The sequence below is a fragment of the Oncorhynchus masou genome, chromosome 12, assembly GCF_036934945.1.
Source record: "Oncorhynchus masou masou isolate Uvic2021 chromosome 12, UVic_Omas_1.1, whole genome shotgun sequence".
Classification (NCBI taxonomy): domain Eukaryota; kingdom Metazoa; phylum Chordata; class Actinopteri; order Salmoniformes; family Salmonidae; genus Oncorhynchus; species Oncorhynchus masou.
The window spans coordinates 49,029,047-49,046,346 of NC_088223.1; the positions used below are offsets into that span (position 1 = coordinate 49,029,047).

General features: G+C 43.1%; 1 protein-coding gene across 3 annotated transcripts; it reads right to left on the reverse strand.

Moving 5' to 3' along the window:
• Window positions 1–4,507: 4,507 nt before the first annotated feature.
• Window positions 4,508–15,233, reverse strand: LOC135550252 (arf-GAP with Rho-GAP domain, ANK repeat and PH domain-containing protein 1-like). 3 transcript variants are annotated; one of them, XM_064980876.1, is made up of 24 exons: window positions 15,033–15,233; window positions 14,083–14,164; window positions 13,931–13,986; window positions 13,066–13,426; window positions 12,756–12,860; window positions 12,213–12,344; window positions 12,017–12,077; window positions 11,765–11,885; window positions 11,513–11,673; window positions 11,290–11,396; window positions 10,936–11,135; window positions 10,742–10,827; window positions 8,976–9,158; window positions 8,550–8,724; window positions 8,324–8,392; window positions 8,120–8,240; window positions 7,925–8,024; window positions 7,597–7,789; window positions 7,405–7,450; window positions 7,107–7,270; window positions 6,788–6,997; window positions 6,230–6,335; window positions 5,985–6,132; window positions 4,508–5,862 (listed from the first exon to the last, which is right to left on the reverse strand). In XM_064980876.1, exons 2-24 carry the CDS (start codon window positions 14,160–14,162, stop codon window positions 5,809–5,811), a joined length of 3,039 nt encoding a protein of 1,012 aa, XP_064836948.1. In that variant the 5' UTR covers window positions 14,163–14,164; window positions 15,033–15,233; the 3' UTR covers window positions 4,508–5,808. The 3 variants fall into 3 exon arrangements, with proteins under 3 accessions (XP_064836948.1, XP_064836947.1, XP_064836949.1); XM_064980875.1 differs by having other exon boundaries at window positions 14,083–14,224; XM_064980877.1 differs by lacking the exons at window positions 13,931–13,986; window positions 14,083–14,164; window positions 15,033–15,233 and having other exon boundaries at window positions 13,048–13,115.
• Between the last annotated feature and the right edge of the window lie 2,067 nt (window positions 15,234–17,300).

Below are 17,300 nucleotides of genomic sequence, written 5' to 3' on the forward strand. Positions count from 1 at the left end.
TGAATGACGTCCTGGCTCCTGTGACATTCAGGACCAGAGCGTTTGTGTCACACCACTGCACAAGGCTGTTTACATTGCCTAGGTACAGTGGGAAGTTGCTGTTGTCATCCATTTGGATCAGCAGGACGGTGTCGTCAGAGAAATTAATGATGTGATGCTTGGTGTTTTGATTTGTGCAATCGTTGGTGTGCAGAATGAAGAAGAGGGCTGAGCTCACACAACCTTGCAGGGACCCGATGAATTTATGAAATTGCTTCTTCCAATTATTGATAAACATGGACCTGTTAAGAACCTGACTGTTTCAACTGTTAAGGCTCCATGGATTGATGAGGAATTGAAAAACTGTATGGTTGAAAGACATGTGGCAAAAGGAGTGGCTAATAAGTCTAGCTGCATATCTGACTGGCTTACTGCAAATTGAGAAATTATGTGAAAAGAAGAAACTGCATTATGAAGCTAAAAGCAATGATATAAAGAATGATGGGGAAAAAACTATGGAGTACTTCAAATGAAATTGTGGGCAGAAAGACAAATTCAATTCCATCTTTCATCGAATCAGATGGCTTATTCATCACAAAACCATGAGGTTGCCACATATTTTAAAGATTATTTCATTGGCAAAGCGAACAAACTTTGGCAGGAAATGTCAACAACGAACAGTGAACAATTGTATTCATGCATAAAAAACTAATAATGAAAGCAAGTTAGAATTCTGTAAAGTTAGTGTGGGAGAGGTGGACAAATTATTGTTATCAATCAATAGTGACAAACCTCCTGGCATTGACAACTTATATGGAAAGCTACTGAGGATGGTAGCTGACTCTATAGCCACTCCTATCTGTCATATCTTTAATCTGAGCCTAGAGAAAAGTCTTTGTCCTCCGGCCTGGAGGGAAGCCAAAGTCATTCCGCTACACAAGAGTGGTAAAGCTGCCTTTACTGGTTCTAACAGCAGACCTATAAGCTTGCTGCCAGCTCTTAGCAAACTGTTGGAAACAGTGTTTGACTAAATACAATGTTATTTCTCTGTAAACAAATTAACAACAGACTTTCAGCAAGCTTATAGAGAAGGGCACTCAACATGTACTGCACTGACACAAATGATTGAGGATTGGTTGAAATAAATTAATAATAAGAAGATTGTGGGAGCTGTACTGTTAGAATTCAGTGCAGACTGATATTATTGACCATAATTGACCATGAAAAAACTTGTGTTATAGCTTTTCAACCTCTGCCATATCGTGGATTCAGAGCTATCTAATAGAACTCAACGGGTTTTTTTTAATGGAAGCTTCTCTAATGTCAAACATGTCAAGTGTGGTGTACAGCAGGGCAGCTCTCTAGGCCCTCTACTCTTTTCTATTTTTACCAATGACCTGCCACTGGCATTAAATATAGTATGTGTATCCATATATGCTGATAATTCAACCATAAAGCAATCAGCAACCACAGCTAATGAAGCCACTGAAACCCTTAACAAAGAGTTGCCGTCTGTTTTGGAATGGGTGGCCAGTAATGCATTGGTCCTGAACATCTCCAAATCGAAGAGCGTTGTATTTGGTACAAATCATTCCTTAAGTTCTAGACCTCAGCCGAATCTGGTAATGAAGGGTGTGGCTGTCAAACAAGTTGAGGAGACTAAATTACTTGGCGTTACCTTAGATTGAATCTATAGGTTTTGACCATACCAGTTTACAATGGTAAAGATGGGGAGAGGTCTGGCTGTAATAAAGAGATGCTATGCTTTATTGACACCACACTCCAAAAAGCAAGTTCTGCAGGATCTAGTTTTGTCTAATCTTGATTATTGTCCAGTCATGTGGTCCAGTGCTGCAAGGAAAGACCTAGTTAAGCTGCAGATGGCCCAGAATAGAGCAGCATGTTTGCTCTTCATTGTAATCAGAGGGCTGATATAAATACTATGCGTGCCAGTCTCTCTTGGCTAAGAGTTGAGGAGAGACTGTTTCTTATAAAAAGAAGTAATGCAGTCAATGTGTTGAAAATCCCAAATTGTTTGCATAGTCAACTTACACACAGCTCTGACAGACACACTTATCCCACCAGACATGCCACCAGGGGTCTTTTCACAGTACCTAAAACCAGAACAAATTTAAGAAAGCGTACAGTATTATATAAAGCCCTTATTGCATGGAACTTCCTTCCATCTCATATTGCTCAAATAAACAGCAAACCTGGTTTCAAAAACCAGATAAAGCAACACCTCGTGGCACAATGCCTCTCCCCTATTTGATATAGATAGTCTGTGTCTATGCATTGATATGTAGGCTGTGTGCCTTAAAAAATGTATGTAGTTCTGTCCTTGAGCTGTTCTTTTATAATGATGTTCTGTATTATGTCATTCTGTATTATGTTTCATGTTTTGTGTGGACCCCAGGAAGAGTAGCTGCTGCTTTTGCAACAGCTAATGGGGTTCCTAATAAAATACCAGTACCAGAGATGTTCGATTGGGTTCACGTCCGGGCTCTAGCTGGGCCTGTGTGCTTAGGGTTGTTGTCCTGTCTCCCAGTCCCTGCCGCAGAAAAACATCCCCACAGCATGATGCTGCCACCATCATGCTTCAGCGTAAGGATGGTGCCAGGTTTCCTCCAGACGTGACGCTTGGCATTCAGGCCAAAGAGTTCAATCTTGAGATCATCAGACCAGAAAATGTTATTTATCATGGCCTGAGAGTCTTTAGGTGCCTTTTGGCAAACTCCAAGTTGGCTGTCATGTGCCTTTTCCTGAGAAGTGGCTTCCGTCTGGCCAATCTACAATAAAGGCCTGATTGCAGCACTCCACCAGAGTTGGTTGTCCTTCTGGAAGGTTCTCCCATCTCCACAGAGGAACTCTGGAGCTCTGTCAGAATGAACATCGGGTTCTTGGTCACCTCCTTACTCAGTTTGGCCGGGCAGTGGTTCATAACTTCTTCCATTTAAGAATGATGGAGGCCACTGTGTTCTTGGGGGTCTTTAATGCTGCATAATTTTTTGGTACCCTTCCCCAGGTCTGTGCCTCGACACAATCCTGTCTCGGAGCTCTACGGACAATTCCTTTGACCTCATGGCTTAGTTTTTGCTCTGACATGCACTGTCAACTGTTGGACCTTATATAGACAGGTGTGTGCCTTTCCAAATCATGTTCAATCAATTCAATATACCACAGGTGGACTCCAATCAAGTTGTAGATACAACTTATTTTTAATAAATGCAAAATGTCTAAAACCTTGTTTCGCTTTGTCATTATAGGGTAGTGTGTGTAGATTGCAATGTTTTATTTAGGTTTTTATTTAATCCATTTTAGAATACGGTGGAATAATATGTGGAAAAATTCAAGGGGTCTGAATACTTTCCGAAGGCACTCTATATACACCATTGATGCCAATGATTTGTTTAGCATAGCATTGCAAATACTGGAGAATGAATATAATTAACAAACAGGTCAGAACCTCAGAATTATAACTGGCTTTTGCCTGAACTATATCATCTGGTGAAGAGATTAAATAAAATTAATTTACTCATTAAAAAAAAAAAAAAATGAAAACATGTCATTAATCTGTGTTTGGCAAAGCATTTATAAAAGCAATAAGGCCCTCAAATCTGGGAATTTTCATGAATAACACCCTCCTAAAGCTCTGTTTTCCCGGCCCTTGGCTTCGTGTCGGGCCTAAGAACAGCCCTTTGTCGGGAGTTATTCACACAATAATTCCAGGATTCTCATGCCTTATTGTTTAAACGTAAAAGGCACATTGTCAATTATGTTGATAAATGCATGTTAAATTCACACGATCCTATATTCATTTCACTAATTTTTATTTCAGGCAGAAACTGAAGAGGCCTAAGTATTAATGTTCTCCCCTCTTGCATATTTTGGAACATTTTGAAAATCTGAATATCTTGCAGTATATTGTTTGCTAGAAATCCTGTTAGTATTTTGTGGAATACTAGATTTTTTTCTAGTTTTGATTACTTGTTATCTTTATTTTTGTTAATGTGACCATCAATGAGAATTGGAGCACAATGTTTTACAACTTTTACACAAATGTCTGTTAACTAAGCAGGGTCGGTCCTGGTCTGCTGGACCATATACTGCTGGAAGTGGTGTTGGAGGGCCAGTAGAAGACACTATTTCCTCTGGTCTAAAATACAATATTCAAAATGCCCCAGGACAGTAATTGGGGACATTGCCCTGTGTAGGGTGACGTCTTTCGAATGGGACGCTAAACAGGTTCTTGACCCTCTATGGTCAGCAAAGATCCCATGGTGCTTATTGAAAGAGTATTGTTGTTAACCCCAGGGTCCTGGCTAACTTCCCAATCTGGCCCTCATACAGTCATGGCCACCTAACCATTCCCAGTTTCCAATTGGCTCATTCATCCCCCCTCCTTTTCCCTGTAGGTCGTTGCTGTAAATGAGAATATGCTCTCAAGTCAACTTATTGGTAAAATAAGGGTAAAAAAATATAATAATAAAAAAGGTAACATCCAATAAATTAGAAGGAAAAAAACATGTTTCTTGGTTTATGTCATACATTTTATTTCTAAGAGATTTGTCATAATACTGTTTCGAACAGTTTGATAACATACAATTTTGTTATTATTTTACAGTCACCTAAATGACAATAAACCCCCATGTTGAATAAATATGTTTGAACCTGTCCATGACCTCAATGTACAGTTCAAAGAAGTTTTGAAAATGACTATTGATAAAATGTTCTTGTTAACCCCACAATTAGCAGAAGTTGAAAGGGCACCCTGTAATCAAATATATATAAAAATAAATGATAGTCCCACAAAGAGCAAACCAGACGGGATGGCGTATCACTGCAGAATGCTGTGGTAGCCATGCTGGTTAAGTGTGCCTTGAATTCTAAATAAATCCCTGACAGTGTCACCAGCAAAGTACCCCCACACCATCACACCTACACCCCACACCATCTCACCATGCTTCAAGGTGGGAACCACACATGCGGAGATCATCAGTTCAGCTACTCTGCGGTTGGAACCAAAATTCTCAAATTTGGACAGATATCCACCAGTCTAATGTCCAATCTAATGCTTGTGTTTCTTGGCCCAAGCAAGTCTCTTCTTATTATTGGTGACCTTTAGTAGTGGTTTCTTTGCAGCAATTTGACCATGAAGGCCTGATTCACGCAGTCTCCTCTGAACAGTTGATATGAAATGTGTCTGCTACTTGAACTCTGTGAAGCATTTATCTGGGCTGCAATCTGAGGTGCAGTTAACTCTTAATGAACTTATCCTCTGCAGCAGAGGTAACTCTGGGTCTTCCTCTGGGTCCTCATGAGAGCCAGTTTCATCATAGCGCTTGATGTATTTTTGCAACGGCACTTGAAGAAACTTTAAAAGTTAATTGACTGACCATGTCTTAAAGTAATGATGGACTGTCGCTTCTCTTCGCTTATTTGAGCTGTTCTTTGCATAATATGGACTTAGTCTTTAGCCGAATTAGGCCATCTTCTGTATACCACCCCTACCTTGTCACAACACAACTGATTTGGCTCAAACGCATTAAGGAAAGAAATTCCACAAATGCATTTTTAACAAGGCACACCTGTTAATTGAAAATCTTTCCAGGTGACTCACTCATGAAGCTGTTTGAGAGAATGCCAAGAGTGTGCAAAGCTGTCGTCAAGGCAGAGAGTGGCTACTTTGAAGAATCTCAAATATAAAATATTTTGATATGTTTAATACTTTTTTGGTTACCACATGATTCCATATATAGTACCAAAAAAAAGAAAAACCCTGGAATGAGTAGGTGTGTCCAAACATTTGACTGGTACTGTATATTTTTTCTATAACTTAGTTATTAGTTCTTCACTCTCCATGTCAGACTCCTCTTCTTTACCCTGTAGATTGCAAGACATGGTAGGTATAAATGTCTAGTCTAGTTCACTGTCAGTCTTTTACTGCTTTATGCTGCGATATGTTCCATGACCCAATAGAAGAGGTGGAGTTCAAAGTGTCTTACCAGGAAGAGGAGTGTGTAGTGGATAATGAGCTCTCTGGTGAGCTGCACCATGTCAGTGTTCATGGCCAGCTCCTGGAATAGTGTGGGGACAAACACCAGCGCCAGGTTCTGAGCTGTCATACGGTTCTCTGCACTATACTGCTGAACTCTAGAAGGAGGGGTTGACAATGGTGAACCATTAGTCATGCAGGTTAATTTCGTTGCCCTTTTAAATTTGACAATCGTTGGACGTGTGTGGTTCTTACATGTAGAAGTGTCCGCAGAGGGCGTTGAGTGTGATTCTGTTGTCAGGGGGCAGCTTCTTCAGTAGTCCGCGGTATGTAGTCAGTCTAAAGGTCTCTTCTGTGTGAGCTATGGTGACAAAGGCGATGTATGAGAACCCCATTATTTAAAATCACAGCTTGTATTAAACAATGTCCATCTGCATTGGGGTTTGTTTGTTATTCTAGATACTGGTAAAATATGTCCATGGTGACTCTAAACTGTGGGGAGAGGATCTTGAGTAATTGGTCAGATGCTCGATTAAGTTCTGGGTCCATACGTGTTAAGAGAAGTGATAGAACAATGATCAGAACCTGGAATACAGAGCTCCAACCTCTCTCTTTGCAAGTTACAGGGAAGTCTATCGTCCAAATATCCCCTCCCCTTCCAATATTCGAAAGATGCTAACAACTGCGGAATTGTGATTTGTCCAAAAGCACCGGAACTAATGCTGCTCGTTATCTACCCCGTCTCATTGTATCAGGACAGATCTACAGTACTATTTATGTTTACATAGTCTGTCCACGAGAGATGAAGTGTACCTGCGGCCTCCACCCACAGTTTCCTGTGTGTTTCTGGGATGAGCACCACCTGCTGGCGGACATACTGCTTCAGGGCCCCCGCAGTGTCCAGGAGACCCTCTTCGTCTGTCTCCAGAGGTGTAGTTGTAGGTGAACTGCTGAGGGCCTCCACCAGACAACTGATCTTTGTGGCCAAGCCACAGCGCCGGTACAGCCCATTCACCTTTAAACCTGGGAGAGAGAGAGAGAGAGGAGTGGAGCTGATGTAGAATCGTGAGAATAATTTTTCCTTGTTATCCAGATCACTACAATACTTGTTCCAGTATCAAATGGAACACACCATATTGTGTGATGTGTGAGATACACCTCTCGATGGCAGGGGGCACATTGCCAATGGCGTTGGGGGGCAGCTGGTACAGCTTCCTCTCTGTGGACACTGCCCGTTTCAGTAGGCTGTGCCAGGACTGACAGCTGTGGTCTCGTTCAAACTGCATGGACATGGTTCTAGCAGGAAGAAGAGAGCAAGCAATAGATACATTGGATACATTCCTTCCTTTGAATGATGCTGAAAACTGCTGCTATGATATAAGTAAATGCGAATGTGACTTGTTATTACAAAGTGCTCCTGTAGTGCTGACCTCTCTCCAGTGACCAGCTCTATGGTGTTCTCAGAGGAATCTATCTCTGTGGGCAGAAAACAAAAACTGTCAGTGTTGGGTGAGATACACAGTCATATTACCTCATCATGAAACTTCTGCTCATCTGCACAAGGCATGTACATCACACTGTGTAAACATGCAGTCCGAACAATGAGGCGAGATGGGACTTACTGTATTGCGTCTCGAGGTTGAGTGTTAGCCTTTCTCTGTGGCGCTGCTGGTCAGTAGGATAGATGAGGACCTGACCTCCACGGAGCACTGCCCAGACCTCGTTGTGCTGCAGGCCTCCTCCCTCCCTCAGAGACACCCGGGACATAGCAAACCCCCTGCCCAGCTCCTCCTCTATGGGCCCGGGCAAGACCACCTGTCAGGGGGGGGGGGAACATATGAGTTTTAACCACATGACTTTATTGGTTCCGTCTGTTTATCTGTACCCTTTACAGGATAGAGTACAGTTGGCACAACGGTTGCTATCCTCACAGCTGTTTATTGGTGCTACCTTGAGAATATGGAGAAGGTGTATGAGTAAACCATCTTCTGTATCAGAACTGCACAGCAACTGGTCCGTCAGAGTCACCATCTCAAATGCATGAGTTGGTCTGTGGGGGGGAGACGAAAATCAACAGTCACCCTTATGTCTTATCAACACATATCAAATCATAAAAATGCGTGCTTTCTCACGAGGTTGCAGTACCCGTTGGAGCAGTCGAAGATGGAGATGACCTCCCTCAGGTCCAGAACATCACAGGCAGCAGAGTCGTTCTCCTGGGAGAACAGGAAGCGGTCCTCCTCCAACTTCCCATGGAGCTCCTCTCCTGTCGCACACACATTTACAATTTCACACCCACTACGAAGTCCCCTTTTAGGCAATTGTGATGCACTCATAGTATACGTGTACCTGCAGCAGACAAGGGGACAGAGGTAGCAGGGTCTCTGCTGGGCTTCTGATGAACATAGGCAGGGGGCTCTGTACAGGAGAATAACAAACAGATAGGAGAAACCATGATGAACAAGATCGACATTTGATGTACTGACTTCATGAAAGTGACAAGTTGAGACTACGCAAAAACACAAAACAACAGCAGTACTGTGGATCTTAGAGCCTGGACCCCTGATGTCGATACCTGTGTACTCGTTGTGTCTGAGGAGCTCAGTCTGCATGGCCTGTCCAGCCCGCTCTGCCAGTGAGATGGGTGAGGAGCAATGAGGGTCCCCTGAGTGGCACAGGACCCGCGCCCCCGAGCACAGCAGGGACATGGTCTCTGGGACGTTAGGGCCACACACTATCTCACACAGCCTCTGGAGGATATAGGATGAGGGGATGATGTTGCCATAACAACCAATAACACTTCTCATTTAGCACAGTTTTTCCTGTACAGACACTGGGAGGTTTAGGTGTATGTTGCTATCTTTTAAGATTGAAAGGAACCCGAAACGGACGCTTACAAATGTGTAATAACACAAGTTTGGAAGCGATCTAAACAAAAACCTGAATAAGTACACTGTCCTCTACTGGTTGATAGCAGCAGTGTAGGCTGAGGCTGGCTGACCTTGTTGAGCAGGTTCTGGCTGGAGGCTAACGGATGGGTCCGTCTGTATCGACCTTTGGTGTACTTGGCCCTAATGAACTCCCCCCTCTGATCCACAGAGGAGTCCGGCAGGATCTGCTCTGCACCCGGCACATTGTGAGCCCACACATCATTGGCTGCTTTGTTCCCATAATGGACAAAGAGCTATGGAAGAAAGAGAGAACATCATTTGTATATGTAAACTCAGCAAAAAAAGAAATGTCCCTTTTTCAGGACCCTGTCTTTCAAAGAAAATTCGTAAAAATCCAAATAACAGATCTTCATTGTAAATTAATGTTTCCCATGCTTTTTCAGTGAACCATAAACAATTAATGAATAAGCACGTGTGGAACGGTCGTTAAGACACTAACAGCTTAGGTAGGCAATTAAGATCACAGTTATGAAAACTTAGGACACTAAATAGGCATTTCTACTGACTGAAAACACCAAAAGAAAGATGCCCAGGGTCCCAGCTCATCTGTGTGAATGTGCCTTAGGCATGCTGCAAGGAGGCATGAGGACTGCAGATGTGGCCAGGGCAATAAATTGCAATGTCCGTACTGTGAGACGCCTAAGACAGCACTACAGGGAGACAGGACGGACAGCTGATCGTCCTCGCAGTGGCAGACCACGTGTAACAACACCTGCACAGGATCGGTACATCCGAACATCACACCTGCGGGACAGGTACAGGATGGCAACAACAACTGCCCGAGTTACACCAGGAAAGCACAATCCCTCCATCAGTGCTCAGACTGTCCGTATTAGGCTGAGAGAGGCTGGACTGAGGGCTTGTAGGCCTGTTGCAAGGCAGGTCCTCACTAGACATCACAGGCAACAACGTCACCTATAGGCACAAACCCAACGTTGCTGGACCAGACAGGACTGGCAAAAAGTGCTCTTCACTAACGAGTCGCAGTTGTCAGGGGTGATGGTCGGATTCGCGTTTATAGTCGAAGGAATGAGCGTTACACTGAGGCCTGTACTCTGGAGCAGCATCGATTTGGAGGTGGAGGGTCCGTCGTGGTCTGGGGCAGTGTGTCACAGCATTATCGGACTGAGCTTGTTGTCGTTGCAGGCAATCTCAAGTCTGTGAGTTACAGGAAAGACATTCTCCTCCCTCATGTGGTACCCTTCCTGCAGGCTCATCCTCCAGCATGACAATGCCACCAGCCATACTGCTTGTTCTGTGCGTGATTTCCTGCAAGACAGGAATGTCAGTGTTCTGCCATGGCCAGCGAAGAGCCCGGATCTCAATCCTATTGAGCATGTTTGGGACCTGTTGGATCAGAGGGTGAGGGCTAGAGCCATTACCTCCAGAAATGTCCGGGAACTTGCAGCTTGCCTTTGTGGAAGAGTGGGGTAACATCTCACAGCAAGAACTGGCAAATCTGGTGCAGTCCATGAGGAGGAGATGTACTGCAGTACTTAATGCAGCTGGTGGCCACACCAGATAGACTGTTACTTTTGATTTTGAACCCCCCTTTGTTCAGGGACACATTATTCCATTTCTGTTAGTCACATGTCTGTGGAACTTGTTCAGTTTATGTCTCAGTTGTTGAATCTTGTTATGTCCATACAAATATTTACACATGTTAAGTTCACTGAAAATAAGCACAGTTGACTGTAAGAGGACGTTTCTTTTTTTGCTGAGTTTATATAGTAGTGCCTATTTTCACATTGTTATTTTAGACTGAGTTTTTGGCAAGACATACACTGTAGCACTATTACAGGAAAAGTAATCTCACCAGAATCAGAGGTTCGGTCCACACTTTAATGTCCAACTTCAGGCTTCTCACTTTGGACACATGCATGCCCAAAGACCGATGCTGGCCTTAGAGAAACAATAAGGAAACTATTATCAAAGGTCATGTCGAGCAAATTTCGCAATCCATACACATTCTGTGCCTACTTATTTAGGCTCACCGCAGTACCGGCTCACCTGCACAAGCCTCACAGATGACCACCAACAGGTTGACTGAGGCCCACTCAGGGTTGGCACAGCCACAGTCGGCACACACTTTGTTCCATGGGCTGGCCCAGAGTCTCTCGGCCACCTCGCTGCATGACAGGGCACTGCGGATCACCTGGGTCAGGCTCTCCAGCCACACGCCCAGCTCCCTCAACGAGTCTGTGGAGAAACTAGAGTACACAAAGACTGTGCGTTTCAGTAGCCAGTAAAGCAAGGTGCTCAAATGCACCTGACCAGATAATGGGATAATCTGCGAGAAGAGCAATTGTCTTGAGTCAGCTCAGACAGAGACAGTGAGAGAGAGAGAAGGAGCTGGACACTCACTTGAAGGTTTTGTACGGTGTGATGAGGCTGAAGCTATGACGGCCAGTCTGCTTCACTGACGCCACGTTCATGTACACAAAGGTCATCCCAACCCCCAACTGGAAGTCCTGCACGGCACAATGACAGTAACTAAGTGACACAAAACACACTGAAGATGTCTTCTGGAATCATCAAACAATCATATACTGATGGAGCATAGCTGAGCCCTGTTCCCTATCCCCACCTCTTTATTGTTGTAGATCCATAGGTTGTGTCCACAGATGGCAGCGTACACTCTGTTGTTGCGAGGGCCCTTCATGGTCAGGGCTCCATGCTGCTCCGGAGGGACTGGGGGTTCCCGCCCACGAGAAGCCAGAAGGGAAGTCACCCAGCCCTCCTGCACCTCTGGGACCAGGGAGAGAGGTGGGGAGAGTCAGGGCACAGCACAAAACCCACTTGGAACCAAAGGGAGAGTCTACATCCATCAGCGGCTCACCTTTGTTGTGTGCCATGAACTCAAAGTGTTTCTTGCTGAAGTAAACAGAGAAGCGTCCTTTCTCCTGCTTACGGACGTCGGTGATGCTTGACACGTGGAACACTATGTCTGTGAACTTGTCCTGCAGCACAGAAGATGGGGGAATAGTGCGAGGCATAGCCCAGGCGATACAATAATGTCATAACAAACGTTATGCCAAAACTCAAAGGAAGGGTCCATTGAACCATGGTGTGGTGGTGGTGGTTCACTCACTGTGCGTTTCTTCCATAGTGATACCAACTGTCCATCCAGGGTGGCCCACAGAACATTGTGCCTTCAGGGACACAAAGTATCTCAACATTTCCAAAAACATAGAAACTGAAACGTCATATCAAAGAGTGTGACTTCGGCAAGGTGTTGCTGAAATGTTAACAGTGCATATCTCCCGTCCCACAGTGTTCCACATTACCTGCGTCCCTTCCATACATCCAGCCAGCTGGATCTGGACACAACACTCTCCCTACGAGAGGACTCTGCTATCTGGGCACCACCACCGCTCGCTGCTGCCTGCTTTCTCCTGCTGACGCGGATGGTGGCAGCACTGTGAACAAATAGAGGAGTTATCTAACAGAAACATACACGTGGACAACTGTTTCATTAGCTGTCAGCTATCTTGAACAAATACGCTACACATTTAGGTATAGGTATGCGGAATACAGTGATCTGAATACATCAACAAAGGTGCTTGTGGAGTTCAGAGATGAGTTAGGTAAACAAGGATGTCACGCTCAACGTCAAATAGCTGCTGTTCCATGTCTGATCTGGCTACACCCCAATGATAATTTCAATGTGTTTTCAATTATATCATACCATTACAACCATGAAATACAATATTGGTCAGGTACTATCTTAACATTTCTGTTGATTAGGTGATCATTTTTATTCTATTGAGCTCCCTGTGAAAGCTGTCTGTTAACTGTCTGTCTGCTGTGATGGGGGTGCTGTGACGTACCGTGGGGTCTTTTGTTTGATTGGTCTGGTCTGCATAGACGCCTGTTCCACAGGAGGCTGAGGGGTTTCTCCATTGGGGACAACACCAACCTGCCTTGACACCACACTGGAACCCGAGGCATAGAAGAATGAGACAAAGCCATTTCAATGTTTCTACCACCGTTTCATGTTTTCTGTGACCTTTTGCTTGTTACATAAATCGATATACATATTCTACGCTGTCTTTGGACATGGCCTGTACTGTTTTGTTACATATGCCTTTAAACCTGCTTGCTAAAACTCACTTCACTCACCTGATAGCTAAAACTCACTTGATCATCTGAGATGGGTTCTTTATTTCTCCAGTAACGGCATCATCATCATTGGAAGATTCCGATCCAAGGTCTTTTGCCCAGTCAGCTACCACAGTGATATCGGGGTCATAATCTGCAGAAGAACTGTATGGAGGGGTGGATGACCAGGCAGATCTGTCGTGGAGTCCATCTGGATCATTACTGCCCAGTAATGGGCAAGACAGAGTCACTCCAGAATCAGATCTGGAGAGAGGGAAGTTATGCTGGCTTTGATTGTCATTAGCCGGGCTGGGGAAGGCAGTGCTGAACGGAGGTTTATTTAGGATAATGGCATGATTGTCTTCACTTTCTACCAGCAAATCATTTGTGGGTGGAACACCTGTGAACCCAAGATAAAATGGCATACAGTAAAATATGATGCATTGTCTGGTGAGAAATTAAAGCAGTGAATCATACAGAAGTCTGTCACCGATTCACAAGTATTTGTGACTAGAACAAAACCAGTTTTTCTTGTGTTGCTATTATGACAGTGCACTGGAGCTATCTTTGGCTTCAGGAATGTTTTACTGGAGATTGCGTATTAAACTCAGCATCACATTTAAAAGGATGCAGACGTTATTGATTGACAAGTGGGGGAGGAGTCTCTTTTATGACTTGCACGGAACAAATCTTGTTTAGCACAATAGCAGATCGCTCACTGGTGAGTTGTTGAAAGGTGAGCTGTTAAGCTGACGCACTGTGGCCGAGTCAATTGAACGTGACCTGTTATTACAGGATAGTTCTAACGAAACTCATCTTGTTTCAAAGGAAATGTACATGTTGTCCAAACCTTTATCATTGATCAAACAATGTCATTGTCATCATGATAAGCACCAGGGTCTACCTTTGCTAGGATTTCCTGTACTTGCCGCTGGATCAGGTGTATCACATAGAAAATCCCTTGAAAACAAATGTAAAAACATATAATTCGAAAATAATCACCAAGAACATATCAGGTGTTTGGTAAAACAAGTAAACATCATGAGGATAAGTTACCTCTCAGAAGAGAGCTGGCTCTGTAAGCTCCCGCCAGCCCGCTTGTACCGTGCCCGTGGTTTAGGTACTGGCACAGGCATGTCTGGACCGAAGGGGACAGACATCGAATTCACAGTAGGAGACACGTAGGGCACAAACACGTCTGAAATTACACATTTCATCTTAATAAGGCCTTTTAATATGAAATATTGTTAATTGAACTAACAAAAGACCAAACACATTCTAACATAATAATTCAAATGCACTATGACGATAGGCTTATGTCTTAAATGTTATAGCAACTACTATCATTTTATTTGACACTTAGGCTGAGACACATTCTTTGACACTTAGGCTGAGACACATTCTGGAGATAATCTCATTGTCTTTTTTCTCCTCAGTTTATATGTAGGCTACTATTGTTGCGCTTTCTTTTCAAAATGTCTGAAGGCCTCCAAAACGTTAGCGTTTCCGTATGAAAATACATGAAAATATTGTCATGGTTATTTAATGGGGGGAAAAACCAAACATTTTTAAAGTGATGGGCCAGAACTTTTTTTAAATGATTTCAGCCATTCGTTTTGAGAGTGGTGCTCACGAATCAAAACGGTTCCCCATTTGTTGTGTACTGCGTCATCCATTTCAAATATGTTTTTATTTTATTTGTATGAATCCAATTCAAACAATATATTTCGAATATGTTGTTGGAATGCATCTTTAATAGTATATGTTGGAAATGTTGCTCTCAGCTACAGTCGTCGGCTTATCCCCCATTATAAGCCCCGAATAACAACTGAGTTCATGCTGTCCTGTGTTCAACGGTAACAAACACCTGCCCCTGTTCCGAGCATGTGAAATAACTACGAATGAACATTATGGCTAGCTTTCTGCGTAACAAAGTGTTAAGAAAAAGAGAAAAAAAAACATACTGAAATCCTAAATTAAATATTATAATATTATTCAAATTTTACCTTGTCGCTGCTCTCCTGTTCTGCTCAATTGCGATGTTCAAACAAGCGTGATAACAGGTCAGGGAACTTGTAGACTCCTTACCCTCCTAACACTGAAGGGGTTTTCGGTTGTTCTGCTTTCTGACAACAGTGACGGTGTGAGGGCTACGCGCAACAAATCTGTGCAGCATAGTCTCACCTGTATTACCTGTTCGGCAGCTGCGCTAGCAAGGGCGGCAGATTGGCAGGGCAGGTAAATAAGTTTTATCACATGAACAGCTCAATCAATGTAACTGTTATGTATTGCCATAGGCGTTTTTCGCAGAGCATCACGGGGGTTTGCATGTGTTGACTGATCACGTTCTAGATAAATGGTTGAACCAAACTCCTGTCTTCCATCTCGTCCTTGTTGAACTGTTATGAAGATGTGGTTATGAAACCCACGAGACATAACAAAATATTCCTGTAGGTTCAGACGAGTAAGTCAGAACCTACAGGAACTATTCTGTCCAGAAGAAATTGGGTTTTACAAATTGAAAACTGTTACTTTCAGTGGTACAGTCTCGATAATGTTAGCACAAGTGTTTTGCTAGCAGAGGCAAGTGCATAGTCGAGCTAGCTAAGAGAGAGAGAGTTAGCATCGTCATGGACCGCTTAAAAGTATTTGAGACGGACGTCGGAGTGGGAAAACAATGTGATTAAAAAGGAGCAGTGGCAACCAGTCATTCGGGGCAGGTGGATGTTTATGTGTATATGTACAGTAAAAATTCACATTTTGTCAGAATGATTTTTTCCCAGAACCCGATTACCCCAGGGTTTTCATTTCCGGAAGCACCTCTGGCAACAGGTAACCAACTTCTCCCTTGAATGACTTAAATGACAATAACAATGTCCTGATGACAGTGTGCCAACTTTCACCTATCACACCAAAAAAATACTTCTGGCGACTTAGATCCTCTAATGATATTGAATTGTGATTGGTTGTCAACACAAACAAATATCAACATTTGAAGGAGATGTATCTAGGGCTTGGATAGTTCCATCTGTGCCATTGACTTAGTCTGGCTTCAATTCCAGTTTGTCTACAAATTAATAAACAATATGTTGGATTCAAATCTCCATCGCAACCAAAAATCCAAGTCAAAGAATGGAATGAAGCCAGTGGCTATCCAGGGGCGGCAGGGTAGCCTAGTGGTTAGAGCGTTGGACTAGTAACCGGAAGGTTGTGAGTTCAAACCCCGAGCTGACAAGGTACAAATCTGTCGTTCTGCCCCTGAACAGGCAGTTAACCCACTGTTCCCAGGCCGTCATTGAAAATAAGAATGTGTTCTTAACTGACTTGCCTGGTTAAATAAAGGTAAAATAAAAAAAACTATCCAAGCACTAGATGCATCTCCTTTAAATGTTGATATTTGGTTGCATTGACAATTCAACATTACAAACACATTCAACCTTAAAATGAGAAACAACATCCATGGCCACATTGAGGTTACTTAACTATAGATGTAATCATATAAAGCGTGCAAGTTCAAGATTGCATGCAAAGGTCGCAGGTCCGTGGAGATCTTGACAATTGCTGTAGTAATCTACGCAGAATCTCTAACAGCATTGATTACTTGCACTGTGTACTTTTAATGTAATCGCAACTGCAATACAGGTCATTTGGTTGTACTGTTAGATGAAGCACAGTGATGACACAATCAATTGTATAAATAAACAACATTTCTGACATTGTATTTCAACTTTAGTGTGCTTTTTAAATGGTTGAAAGCACAGTGATAGACATTTGGGTGACGGCTAAACCAAAAATCAGACATTGTTTTTCCACTGGAATTTGGTTGTGCTTTTAGATGGTTGAAATCATAGTTATAACACATTGGAAATTATACTAACTTTTGTCTTATTTTTGAGTGGGTGAATGTAGGTTGTAATCTCATTGATCAACATCTCAACCAAAGATTACCCAATTATCCACGTTGAAATGAGGTGGTGTGCCCAGTGGGTGGATTGTTGAGTTACTTTGACATGATGAATATGTTGAACACAATGACGCTTTATATGGTAAGGGAGGCCGGGGATGGTTGTGACGGGATAGTTGTAACACTCTCAATACCTACAATCAGTAACGAGCTAGAATAATGTGACTCACTGTGCACTTGCTCAGTTTAGTCCTCAACCCTAATATGAAGAAGCAAGACCCTGTGACAGACTGCAGATTTTATTGAGAAAAAAATAAAGATTGAGGTAAAGAAAGTCATTTGATCAAATTTGTTTTTGTGATGGCATCAC

Bases quoted from the DNA above. Each gene is read 5' to 3' on its own strand.
- LOC135550252 (XM_064980875.1), bottom strand. From the start codon at position 14,186: ATGTCTGTCCCCTTCGGTCCAGACATGCCTGTGCCAGTACCTAAACCA. The intron at 12,345-12,755 runs GTACGTCACAGC...ATTTGTTCACAG, and splicing joins ATCAAACAAAAGACCCCACG to TGCTGCCACCATCCGCGTCA. The intron at 9,159-10,741 runs GTGAGATTACTT...TTTCTTCCATAG, and splicing joins GGACCGAACCTCTGATTCTG to CTCTTTGTCCATTATGGGAA.